The sequence below is a fragment of the Macaca fascicularis genome, chromosome 4 (genome assembly GCF_037993035.2).
Source record: "Macaca fascicularis isolate 582-1 chromosome 4, T2T-MFA8v1.1".
Taxonomy (NCBI): Eukaryota; Metazoa; Chordata; class Mammalia; order Primates; family Cercopithecidae; genus Macaca; species Macaca fascicularis.
Genome location: NC_088378.1, coordinates 70,351,963 through 70,365,654, shown reverse-complemented (window position 1 = coordinate 70,365,654; position 13,692 = coordinate 70,351,963). Strand labels below are relative to the sequence as shown.

Here is a 13,692-nt window from a genome sequence, read left to right as displayed (position 1 = left end):
CCCACACCTACCACAAAATACTGCACTATTCTCTTAGTATGTTAGCCAGCACAGTATCATCCAAAAACCAAATGCCTTGGCCAATAAGCTGGTGCTGAAGGTTTCCTCATCTGCCACTTGGATAGTCCTATGTTACCTGCTCTTAGGATACACAACAGAGTAAGTTGGCTTTAGCTTTCCTTAGATTCTTGAGAAACAAACGGTGTAGGCCTGGCTCCTCCCCTTGCCAAAAGTTGAGCCTAGCTATATTAATTTTGACCAAATAAAGAAAATCAGACAAAAAACATTTTTTAACTATACCAGGTAGGAAATTTTTAAAAAAATTTTTAACTTGTTTCAAAATAGTTTATCTTTACATTCTTACTATATCAAAAAATCCAGTGGCTAGCCATGGCAGAGCTGACTGGTGTAAGTCTAAAGACCCCCTCACAAACCCAAACAACTGTATTTCATATATAGCCCTGTAAGAGCGTGTCAACGCTACATCAATAAAAGGAACATAAAAGTAAGTAGCACATAAGGGAACTAAGTTGTCCCTCAGCCGTAATCTTTTGCTATAAACATCAGTAGTGACCTCCAAAAGAAATCATCACAATGTATTTTTCTATGTCAGTGACCAACCAAATACTTAATATCTCAATATTCATTAAGAAAATCTCTCACCATAAAATTTTACAGCTCATATAGATCTTGGAAAATCATATTCCTTATTTCACACACACAAAATTATAACAGAAAAGTTAAATAACTTGCCCCAGGATAACATCTATGCCCAAACTCTGTGTGTGTGTGTGTGCGTGCGCGCACGCGCGTGGGAATGCAGTACACATTTAGAACAATGTATGCTTCTTAAAAAGCAAAAATTTTTTAAACAAGCACTCACCTGTGTTGATCAGCCATAACCATTGGCATTAATGTATAAACAGCAGTTTCATTATCTGAGTAAAAAAACCAGAAAGAGTTCATTTATCCCCTACTTTGTCCAAGGTGATACTTAAGATTAGTTTAGAATTTTTCTAACTCTATACAAAAAGCAAAAAGGAGAGGAAGAAGGAGGAAAGAATAATGCAGAATACTACAGGTATTTCAGAATTTATGATAGTGCAGAATCTTTCATCCCCCCCCACTGCTTATCCCTTTTACGTCGTCACAGAAGACCTTAGCTTCTAAGGAAAATTAAAGACTGATTCTTCAGAAGGTTTTGTCCCATTATCCACCAAAACACAATTCTCTAAGTATAGTATGGTAGCCCGTGCATCATCATCCAAAAACCTTTCTGTAGCTTTAACAATTGAAATTTATTTTACTTCCAAAGAGGTATTTACAGGCATCATGTTTTATCATACTTACATGTACTTTGGGGGAAATTTAAATATATATGAATATTAAATATATATGCTAAAATAATTATAAAACCTTAAATATACACAATACTGGCTTCTTGTCAATATTATTACAAAAGAAATTAGTTTAGAAGCTTTTATGAAAGAGCACTGAAGTCTTCATTGTACTTATCACTTTACTTACAACATTTTTACTCGTACGTGCTATGGTTTGAATGCATCTGCCAAAAGTTCATGTGTTGGAAATGTGGTTGCTATTACGGCAGTGTGAAGAGGTGAGGTTTTGGTGAGGCAATTGAGCCATGAGGGCTCCTCTTTCATGAATGGATTAATTCTGTTTAATCCAGGAGTGGGTTAGTTATAGTGAAGTTCAGTCCCCTTCCCTCTAGCCCTTCCTCTCTCACCCTTCTGCCTTCCACCATGGGATGACTCTTACTTGATGCTGGTGCCACGCTGTTGGACTTCCCAGCTTCCAGAACTGTGAGAAATATATTTGTTTTCTTTACAAATTATCCAGTCTGTGGTATTGTTATATCAGCAGAAAACAGACTAAGAGAGACCCTTTACACAATAAGTTCGCAAAAACATGAAACAAAAGAAAAGGTTAAAAATCAACATCTATGATGCCATATTATACTTACGTACATTTTAGCTAGTGTTTTGAATTGATTTTTATATATTACTAAGGGTCATTTCTCAATTCAATGTATTTTGGAGGTTTATGTTTTTTAATAAATTATTTACAAAGACGAAACCCTGATAACCCCCACTCAGTCATTTAAAAGTTAATGCTGATGCTCAGTTAATAGGTTAAAGTTTAAGGAGAAACAGGATATGTACATAGTATCGAGTACCTCTTAAAAATATTGACTAATTACAAAGGAAAAAGAAAATTTATAGTGAAGAACCCAGCAGATACTATCTTAATCAACTGACAAAGGGTAACGTCACCAAAAATAATATGTATTCAATATCATATAGTTCCTGATAGGAGCCACTGAGGACACATCACTTTTGTAGTACAGCAGTCCTCCCTTATCCACAGCGGCTATATTCCAAGACCCGGAGTCAATGCCTAAAACCGTGGATAGTAACAAACCCTATGTATATGATTTTTTTCCTTACATGATAAAGTTTAATTTATAAAGTGGGCACAGTAAGAGATTAACAACAATAAATAATAAAATAGGACAATTATAACACTATACTGTAATGAAAGTTATGTGAATGTGGGCTCTCTCCCTCTCTCTCAAAATATTGTGCTGTGCCTCCCGCAACTGAAACCTCGGAAAGCAACGCTTGCAGATAAGGGTGGACTACTGTTCTTGCCAAAAATGCATAACTTCAATCTAATCATGAGAAAATGTCAGATAAGCCCAAATTAAAGGGAATTCCACAAAACACCTGATCGGTCCTCTTTAAAAGTCTCAGGACCATTAAACACAAAGAAAAACTAAAGTACTATCACAGTTTGGAGGACACTAAAGAAACATAACTAAAGGCAATGTGGTATCCTGAATTGGATCCTTAAACGACATTAGTGGGAAAGCTGGAGAAATTTTAATAAACTCTGTAGTATAGTTAATAGTATATACAAATGTTAATTTCTTATTTTTGACAACTGTACTATGGTTGTACAAGATGTTAACCTTAGGGAAAGGTGAGTGAAAGTTACATGGGAGGAACTCTGTGCTATTCATGCAAGTTTTCTGTAAGTTTAAAATTACTTTAAAAAACACTTTTTTAAAAAGGAGAAACTGTCATAGATTAAGAGCCTTAAGAGACACATCAACCATATGTAATATGTGGCCCTTATCTGGATAGTGATTTTAAAAAAAACAACTGTAAAAGGACATTTTTGAGACAATTTTTGAGACGAGGACAAACTGTATATGGACTTGGTATTTTATTTCAAGATAATACAAAATTACTGTTAATTGTATTGGCTCTAGTAATGGTATTATAATTGTGTTTGAAAAACATAATTCATATGTTTAGAAATATAAACTGAACTGTTTATAGGGGCAATGGAAAAAAGTTATCAATATTCCTTCACATATTTGTTCATTATTTTACTGTGAGTGTACACATGAAAAGCAATTTAGTCCTTGTCAACATTCACAAGTTCAGTATGCAGATGCAACAACTTTTTCACTATAAAAGTAAAATACTAAATCTTATTAATAACTAACATTTAAGAACCATTATCTTAAAGGCACTTTTCTAAACACTTTGCATATATCATTGCTTTTCTCCTCACAACCACCCTATGAAGTAGGTACTATTATCCTCATTTTACAAATAAGAAAACTGAAGTACTAGTTAAGTAACAAGTTGTGTAACAGTGGCATTAAATGGCTGACTCCAGAGCCTCTACAAATAATATGTCCTGGCCGGGCGCAGTGGCTCATGCCTCTAATCCCAGCACTTTGGGAGGCCGAGGTGGGCGGATCATGAGGTCAGGAGATCGAGACCATCCTGGCTAACACAGTGAAACCCCATCTCTAATAAAACTACAAAAATTAGCCAGGCATGGTGGTGGGCACCTGTAGTCCCAGCTACTCGAGAGGCTGAGCCAGGAAAATGGCGTGAACCCAGGAGGCAGAGCTTGGAATGAGCCAAGATCGTGCCACTGCACTCCAGCCTGAGCAACAGAGCAAGACTCCGTCTTGGAAAAAAAATAAAAAATAAAAATAAAAAATAAAAAGATAATATATCCTACAATGCACCCAGTATACACCACATAACCAGAAGGTCCACAATAGAATACTATTCTTTTTTTTTTTTGGAGATGGAGTCTTGCTCTGTCTCCAGGCTGGAGTGCAGTGACGCAATCTCAGCTCACTGCAACCTCCACCTCCTGGGTTCAAGGGATTCTCCTGCCTCAGCCTCCCAAGTAGCTGGAATTACAGGCTCATGCCACTACGCCCAGCTAATTTTTATTTTTATTTTTTATTTTTGTATTTTTAGTAGAGACAGCGTTTCACCACGTTGGCCAGGATTGTCTTGATCTCTTGACCTCATGATCTACCCATCTAGGCCTCCCAAAGTGCTGGGATTACAGGCGTGAGCCACTGCGCCTGGCTAGAATACTATTCTTAATATGTAAAATAGACTCTGTTTTATCATCTTATATTTCTTTTTTTAAATGCTGACTACAACCCACTAATTGCTCTCAGAAACTACCAATGAGTCACCACCAGGAGTTGAAAATACTACACTAAGCCTCCCTTGGCATGACAACATTCTTTATCGTTCATATAATAATACATGTCCCAATAAAAATCTGAATTTCTAAACCATGAGAATTTCCATTAAGTTACTCCATAATAAAGTCACAAAAAACACTGTTATTTGTGGGTTTAAACTTAAATCAAGATAAATTTTAAATCAAGATAGTGCCTAATTTTAAGTGAGCATTAGTGAGCATAATAAGGTTCACAATGGTTGTATTTGTAAGGTTTTTATTTTTTAGATAAAAATTAGATTTACATCTTATTTAAGTCACATCTAACCCAAAGAAAAAAATAGGTCACATACATTAACAGGTAAGTATGAAGAAATAAATCTAACCACAACTGTGGTGCTAGAAGGAGACTATCCAAGAAATACTATACTAAGAAAGGACAGAATAAAATTTGTTGCCAGATATTTCCTTCTCTATTCTTGAAGGCACCTTCAGGATTAGGTATATAATTAAAGTCTTCAGGGTGACAAGAAAACTTTAATCTTAGACATGTTTGCCATTTTTATCACTACAGTTTCAAAACCCAACTGTTACCAAAAAAAGTGCTCAGAGCAATTAATTATATACAATTTCTCTTCAAACCATCACATGGGAGTAATTTTTTTAAACACAATTATCCTAACCACATATGCTAAAATGGGCTCAAATTGTATTATTTTATTAAACAAACTGCATTCACTATATAGTAGTTTAAACTTTACATACACTAACAACATACACCTTCCTTTTATTTATTTTTATTTATTTATTTATTTTATTTTTATTTTTATTTTTTTTTTTTGAGGCTCAGTTTCACTCCTGATGTCTAGGCTGGAGTGCAGTGGTGCGATCTCAGCTCACTGCAACCTCCACCTCCCAGGTTCAAGCAATTCTGCCTCAGCCTCCCGAGTAGCTGGGATTACAGTCACCCGCCACCACGTCCAGCTAATTTTTTATATTTTTAGCAGAGCCGAGGTTTCACCATGTTAGCCATCTGGTCTCACACTCCTGACCTCAGGTGATCCACCCACCTCGGCCTCCCAAAGTGCTGGGATTACAGGTGTGAGCCACTGCACCCGGCCTCCACCTTTTAAACACTACTAAGAATCCATATCCCTAAAGTAATTTCTTACTCTTCACCTCTTTTTCTCTCAAGAATATTCCTGTGTTAGGCCTGCCTAGAGTGACTCAACTACCTGTACTCCATTACTTAGGGTAATACTCAGGTTTTTATCAAGGAAACATAGCATCCAACTCAGTTTATCAAACATCTATAGTTTCGACCTTTGCAACAAAGTTAATTTTAGAGTACAAGCTGACTAAAAAGTTTACAAGCTTAATAGTTTGTTATAGCCGGGCGCGGTGGCTCAAGCCTGTAATCCCAGCACTTTGGGAGGCCGAGACGGGCGGATCACGAGGTCAGGAGATCGAGACCATCCTGGCTAACACAGTGAAACCCCGTCTCTACTAAAAAATACAAAAACTTAGCCGGGCGAGGTGGCAGGCGCCTGTAGTCCCAGCTACTCGGGAGGCTGAGGCAGGAGAATGGCGTGAACCCGGGAGGCGGAGCTTGCAGTGAGCTGAGATCCGGCCACTGCACTCCAGCCTGGGTGACAGAGCGAGACTCCGTCTCAAAAAAAAAAAAAAAAAAGTTTGTTATAATTAGATGCTTATTGATTATTGAATTCTAACAAAACAAAACAAAACTGAAATTTTTTAAATTTAGAGACATCTCAGAGTTTCTTTTCCATTCAGTCCTTAAAATGTAAGCACAAAAATGTAAGCACAAATGTGGATTTGTATCAGTAGAAATGATATATATATCTCATATATATATTCCTATATGTATGATATACTTGAAAGAGCCAAGCTCAGAGAATTCAAATACTCATCAGAACTTAGAGACAAAGATAAATTAAATTCAAGTAACAAAATGAACAAATTCATTATAATCAAAGAAAAGCAAATGCAAACAAGATGCCATTTTTGCCTATATGTGGGGAAGTTTTACTTTTACTTATCAAACTCTAGTTTCTGGGCACTCTCAGACTGCTGGTGGAACTTTCCAAGAAGTAAGTTGAGAAAATAATACGTTGAGCTTTAGAAATGTATTGTAGACATTCTTCTTGAGAGAATTAACCCTAAGGAAGTATTTAGAGACAGACTATGTCTTAAATATAAAGCTGTTTCTCATAAAATCAGTTTAAAAACAGTATTTAGATTCAACATTTGTTACGTGCGTCTTAGGAAATTCCGAAGTCATTAAGCATATTGAAGAATATTAAAAAAAAAAAAAAAATTGGGGGCCAGTCACGGAGGCTTACGCCTGTAATCCCAGCACTTTGGGAGGCTGAGGCAGGCTGATCACGAGGTCAGGAGATGGAGACCATCCTAGCCAACACGCTGAAACCCCCGCCTCTACTAAAAATACAAAAAATTAGCCGCGCGTGGTGATGGGCGCCTGTAGTCCCAGCTACTCGGAAGGCTGAGGCGGAAGAATAGCGTGAACCCCGAAGGCGGAGCCTGTTGCAGTGAGTCGAGATTGGGCCACTGCACTCCAGCCTGGGCAACAGAGCGAGACTCTGTCTCAAAAAAAAAAAAAAAAAAAAAAAAAAACATTTGGGATGTTTTCTAAACACAAAATAAAAGGCTATATGCAATATGACGTTAACTTGTTAGGGAGAGAAAGAGAAAGAAGTAACAATGGTAACACTGCTTATAACTGGGTGGTGGAATGACATTTCTTTTTCTATTTTTATTTTCCAAATTTTCTACAATGAAACTACGTTACTTTTAAAACCAAGTAACATTATCAGAGTCTTCTAAATCACATTTATGTAAAAAATATCGAGATTCAAACTATACAATATAAATTATACATGTAGTCTTCATCAACCTATACCAATAATTTGACTACGAAAAATAAGCAAGAGTAGCACTGAAGAAATGGATTCAAATGTGGAATTTGGAAAGGAAATAAAGAAAAAATTGAAGCTTGAATCTAGTTATCAAAATCTGAATTCTAAATAGAAACTAGAGACCATTTTCTCAAGAAGATTATCCCCAGGCCAGGCGCGGTGGCTCACATCTGTAATCCCAACACTTTGTGGGGGGGCGGAGCAGGGTGCGGATTGCTCGAGCCCAGGAGTTCAAGACCAGCCTGGGGAACATAGTGAGGCCTCATCTCTATAAAAGAAAGAAACTTATCGCCGAAGTACCCAATCCCACATTTCTTTCATGACCGTTGCCAAGGTCCCCTTCCCTATCCTACAAATCACCCAGCAGCAATTCAAAGAGAGTTTTGAAAAAATAAGATAAACTACTACAATTAAGAAAAAAGCTATTCACCAGCTATAACCTCCTCCCAACCCTTCTCTCACTTGGGCATAAAGAGCCAAAAGCTTCTTAGAAGCAGCACTGCTATCTCCCATCACCATTAAAACGTCTGAATTCCTGACGCTGTAAACAAAACTGTTTATTTTCTCTCGTTATTAGTAGAGTTTTACCTGTTCTGAAGGAACCCTGGAATGCTGAACTAAAAGTCCTGAACTTCAGGCACCATGCCTTATCCCTATTTGCAGATGCGTCCTAGTTCCCAGCTAGCCCACTCAATACTAGTCTGATGAATAAATGAAGTCAGGCATGCATATTAAAGAAAAATGTATTGTGTTTACACACACAGTACTTTTAAGAGTACCTGTTTGATGGTTGACAACCCTTTGTCTTACTGTTATCAAAACAAGGCTGTGCCCCACATTTTTAAAAATAACAAAAATAAAAGCCCGCCTGGCCCCCCGATGCAGCTTAAACACTATCTTTGGATCATCTCTATCTCCGGCGACAGTGAAATGACCCGCAATTATGATGTTTTCTGACTCCGGGTCTCGGGTCTTTGGCTGGTATTCCTGCCTCTTTGCCAAGACCCCTAATCGACAGACGTTGAGAGACCTTTGTCTCGCTCCTCCCGGCAGCGGAACCCCCACCAACCCAGTTTCCTCCCGCAAACTCCCACCTGCCGGGGTGGGAGCGGCGGGCCAAGGGAGTCAAGGGCCCGGGGCCGCCTCTCAGCTCTGGAAAGTAAAAGTGGGCGTTTTCTCAGCTTTCGGTTAGTTTTTCCACCCAACCTTGACGCGTCCGGAGCTCCTGCCCCCTCCCCCGGCCGCCCCCAGCCCCGCGGACAGCCCGGCCCCACGACCCCGCTCACCCTCGGGCAACTCCACGGTGCGCGCGCGGCGCAGAGAGCGCGTAAGGCGGTTGAGTTGCTCCATCGCTCTCTCCATCCTCGGCGCGCCCTCCGCGATCCCCCGCCGCACCGGCGGCCTCCGCGCCCAGCGCCCTACATCTCGCCCGGGCCACTCCAGCAGGCGGAGGCGCGGGCTTGCCCTGGCTACAGCACTGAGCTGCAAGGGCTACCTGGGGCCACGTCCTGCGTCCGGGGGCCCGGCTGCTGCGGGGCCGACCACCTAGGGGACACCAGCCGCCGCCTCCGCTCGCGCCTTTCCTGCTGCCACCGCCGCCGCGTCCCTCCCGGGCTCGCGCGGCCTTCTGGGAACTGTAGTTTCCAGCTCGCGGAACCGAGCGCCCTGGGCGGAGTCACGCTGGGGGCGCCCCGGCCACGCCCACGCGGGCGCGCGGCTGAGTGTGCTGGAAGCCACGCAGCGACTGGGCGTATTCCTAAGTCCCTGGAAAGGCATTGTCACGCCCTGCTCCTCCTACCCTCCAAAGTTGTACAGGAGTAGCTTCCTCCAATTCTGTAACTTTACTGTAAAACAGATTGTAAATTGGCATAATTGTTCTTAAATCCGTCACCACCTCTCTAGTACTGTATTAGTGCCTTTGTTCCAGGTACATGAACTGTTTAAGTATGGTATTTTCGTATGTCAAATTTAAAGAGTAATAAAATCAAACAAATCCAAAAGCACAATATGCTTTTGTCGTCATTGTAAATAACTTGACAATAGCTTAATTAGTTGTTTTTCCTGCCTGGCGACTTTACGAGGGCAGGGACATTTAATTTGGAACTGTGTTGATCCCTGTACTTAACAAGGCACCTGGCACAAAGTTAAAGCTCTGGGGAAGATGTGGATGATGACAACCTGAAAAAATTTTTTCATTTATTTGGTACAATGCTAAAATGTCAATGTGATGACAGAGCCTAGTGGGAAATCCAAAGGATGTGACTTTGTAAGTTACAAAAAACTTGGATACCTACATTGTGTAAGAAATGAACTCAGTGGCGAAAAATCATATTCATAAGCTGTGCACAGAAGTTGAACACTTGATAATTGAAACAACAGAAGTTGGAACTTGAAAAAATATTAACCCAATCAAAGCGGTAAATATGAGCCTGGCTAACGCCACTGACTATGAATATCTTGGATATATTACCAGTGCCAAGATGATGCTGGAGTGAGGGAGAAGCAAAAGGCTTGTCTTTTTCAGCTCCTCTTTCCTCAAAGAGGCAAAGCTGTTCCTGTAATGAATGGGCACATGTACGTCGATGATGTATGTTGGCTGGCCAAGAGAAAGAGAGTCTCACCTGCCCCTTCAGGATATGAAGGGGCAGGTGGTGGTTGGCTTGTGTTTTCCTTGCCAGTGCCGTCCTAAATCAGTTCCAGCTAGTGACCATTTGTGCCAGTGGTGCCACAGGCTCGGGAAAGACCTCTGTAGTCTTCACCTAATCAGATGACACCTAAATCAGTCTGGCAACAAGGTGGTAGAGGTCAAAGTTTCAAAAGAATACCAGAGGCTGGACACGGTGGCTGATGCCTATAATCCCAGCACTTTGTGAGGCCAAGGCAGGCGGAACACTTGAGGTCAGGAATTTGAGACCAGCCTGGTCTTCATGGTGAAACCTCGTCTCTACTAAAATATATATATATATATAAAATTTAGCCAGGTGTGGTGGAGCACCTCTGTAATCCCAGCTACTCGGGAGGCTTAGGCAGGAGAATCGCTTGAACCCGAGAGGTGGAGGCTGCAGTGAGCTGAGATCCTGCCATTTTACTCCAGCCTGGCTGACAGAGCAAGACCCTGTTTCAAAAAAAAAAGGAAAGGAAGAAAGAAATACCAGTCTAGCCCAGGCTCAACCGTTTGCAACCTGGCTTCAACTAAAAATGTTCCAGTCTTGCTTGGCCTCTTACACTATTCAGAAAGTCAGGATTCCCACTGCTGTACAGAAGTCAGCCCCTCAGCTGCTGTTATCACCATTGCTGTCTAGGCTGTTGCTCTATATAAACCTCCACTGTCCTGTGAGGACCAAGCCTGGAGTTTGTGGGCAGGGGCAGGAGCCCCCAGCAGCCTCCATGGTGGGCATTGCACCTCATGCTGGTCACTCTTCACCACAGGAGCAGAAGATAATGGAAGAACATCACAGAATGCTGATGTAAATTGTCAGTTCCAAATTCTGTAATATGATGCAGTCTCCCAAATAGCTCTGCTTCAAAATGTATAAAGCTGCAGCACTACTATCAGCTTATCACCTCCTGTCCGATAGAACTTTCTACAATGATAGAAATACTCTGTAATCTACAATGTCCAAAATAGCATCCACTAACCAAATGGGGTTAGAGGGTGCTTGAAATGTGGCTGGTGCAACTGAATTTTAAATTTGTATTAAAGTACAATTAATGAAATTAATTAAGTTAAATAGCTGTATGTGCCTCGTGGTTACCGTGTTAGACAGGGCAACTTATCACATCAAGAAGAAAGCTGCCCAGAAGAACATCAAAACAGCTAAACAACTTCTTATAGATGATTATTAGCTAAAGAGTAGAAGATTTTGTCGCCTGTCACCAACACCAAAAACATCAAGCAGAGATTTCAAAAGGACACTTTGTATCGTAAGTTCCATTAACAAAAACGTAGAGTTTTTCACTAATGATAATACAGGTTATTCTGTGGTCCAGACAGTTTTAACTTTCTTTTTTGTATATCTGGTATTTTTTTCTTCCTGGAAATTGGTTTTATTGAAGATTCCCAAGCTTTAAGGGAAGGAGAAGAGAAAAACAATCTGTTCAACAAAAGGCAGGAAATGGGTGGGAAGCAAAGAAAAATAGTCATAAAAACAAAACATGAAGTAACGGTAGAAATAAATCTAAATATACCCATGGTCACAGAAAATATAAACAGAGTAAGCTCAACGTTTACTCTAAAACACAGAGGTCTTAGATAGTGTATTAAAGAAAAATAAAAATGGAGGCCACAGTTTAGATATACCCAAGTCCAACTGTGTATAACCACAAACCAAAACTCATCATCCTCATTTCCCCAAAATACCATCTGTAATGATAAACACAAAACACAAGGTTTACATCCTTGTGAGCATGAGTCAGTGAAACTAAGCCAATCAGCTATAGACAAATTAGCTTAAATAGTTGCCCCCAAAAAATTAATGTATAACAGCCAATCATGAAAAAAGATCAAAGTACTTCATCTTTATGCTTTATAAGCTGTACTGGAACTGCAGTAAGGCAAGCTTCTCACCACTGATTCAAAATCTCCTGGATCACAATTTGTACTTGATCTGATTTATTTCCTACATCTGAAAAGATCAAACAAAACAGCTGTTTGCTGTTTCTAAGGGACCACCATTTCCAAAAGGAAATGGAAAAAAGGATACCATAGAAAATATTAGCCAAATAAATGTGATATAACAATATATCAGGGTTCTCTAGAGAAACAGAACCAGTAGAATGTGTGTGTGTGTATATATATATATAGAGAGAGAGAGAGAGAAAAAGAGATCTGTTATCAGGAATTGACTCACATGATTATGGAAGCTAGCAAATCCAAAATCTACAGTTTGGACCAGCGGGCTCAATACCCAAGAGACCTGATGATGCAGTTCCAGTCAAAGGCCAGGGCAGCTAGTAAGGCAGATGAAGTCTGGAGGCAGTCTGCTAAAAAATTCCCTCTTGCTGTTTCTTCTATTCAGGCCTTCAGCTGATTGGATGAAGCCCACCCATATTATGGAGAGCAATCTGCTTTAACCAAAGTTTACCAATTTAAATGTACATCTCTTCCAAAAACACCCTCCAAGTTGATGCAGAAAGTTAACTATCATGAAAATATTAATATCAGCAAAATAAATTTTAAAGGTAAAAACATTATTAGAGTCAAAGAGATTCACCAGAAAGTTTATACTAGTCCTGAACCTATACCTAAAAACACAGACTAAAAAAAAGCTACACTTGACAGAATTACAAGCCTAAGTTCCACACCATGGTGCTAGATTTTTCACACCCTTCGCTCTGAAATGAATAAAGCTAGCAGGAAAAGATAAAGATACAGAAGATTCAAAAACTTCGACTACAAGTCTCATTAAAGGGCATGGGTGAACATTCATTTCACTACTAATGAAGGGGGAATACACATCCTTTTAAAGCACATATTTTACAGTTACAAAAATACAATGCATCCGAGTGCCCTTCTTCACAGTAGTGTTAATGAGGTGGCAACTAGGAAGACTATGGCCAAAGCCAGGGTAGGGTAGGATGAAAATCCCAAGAAATGGAGTGGACAAACGAAGCTATCAAAGAAAAACAAAGCAGACTGTAGGTCTGGAAGTAGAGGCAGGAAATGCAGGGGACACATAAGCCAGTAGAAGGGACTTTGGACTTAGCAATGAGAGGCAGCCACGGGTCTCACTAAACTACACTCTTGTCCAGTACTCATGCTACAGAATTTCTTAATCAAAGTGAAGGATCCTACATTTGTCCTGCTGGATTTCATCTTAATTAGGTTTTGTTGTTGTTGTTGTTGTTGTTGTTGTTGTTGTTGTTGTTGTTGTTGTTGTTTTGAGATTGAGTCTTGCTCTGTTGCCCAGGCTGGAGCACAGTGGTGTGATCTCCACTCACTACAACCCCCGCTGCGACCTCCACCTCCCAGGTTCAAGCAATTCTTGTGTCTCAGCCTCCAAGTAGCTGGGACTACAGGTGAGCACCACCATGCCCGGCTATTTTTTGTATTTTTAGTAGAGACGGGGTTTCACGGTGTTGGCCAGGCTGGTCTCAAACTCCTGGCCTCTGGTGATCCACCCACCTCAGCCTCCCAAAGTGCTGGGATTACAGGCGTGAGCCACCATACCCGGCCTGAGGTCACTAGTATAACCTGAAAAGATAT

The 13,692-nt window shown here is 40.3% G+C and overlaps 1 protein-coding gene across 9 annotated transcripts in view; it reads right to left on the bottom strand.

Moving 5' to 3' along the window:
* Window positions 1–9,104, bottom strand: part of HACE1 (HECT domain and ankyrin repeat containing E3 ubiquitin protein ligase 1) — a 127,319-nt gene extending 118,215 nt beyond the window's left edge. For 6 of the 9 annotated variants that reach the window (XM_005552264.5, XM_045391283.3, XM_005552267.5 and 3 more), the window contains exons 1-2: window positions 8,774–9,104; window positions 884–938 (exon numbers count right to left, since the gene is read on the bottom strand). In XM_005552264.5, the coding sequence (XP_005552321.1) occupies window positions 884–938; window positions 8,774–8,849 (131 nt within the window). In that variant the 5' untranslated portion in view covers window positions 8,850–9,104. The remainder of the gene's footprint in view (window positions 1–883; window positions 939–8,773) is intronic. The other 3 variants (XM_045391284.3, XM_074037388.1, XM_074037390.1) reach the window with 1 other exon arrangement.
* Between the last annotated feature and the right edge of the window lie 4,588 nt (window positions 9,105–13,692).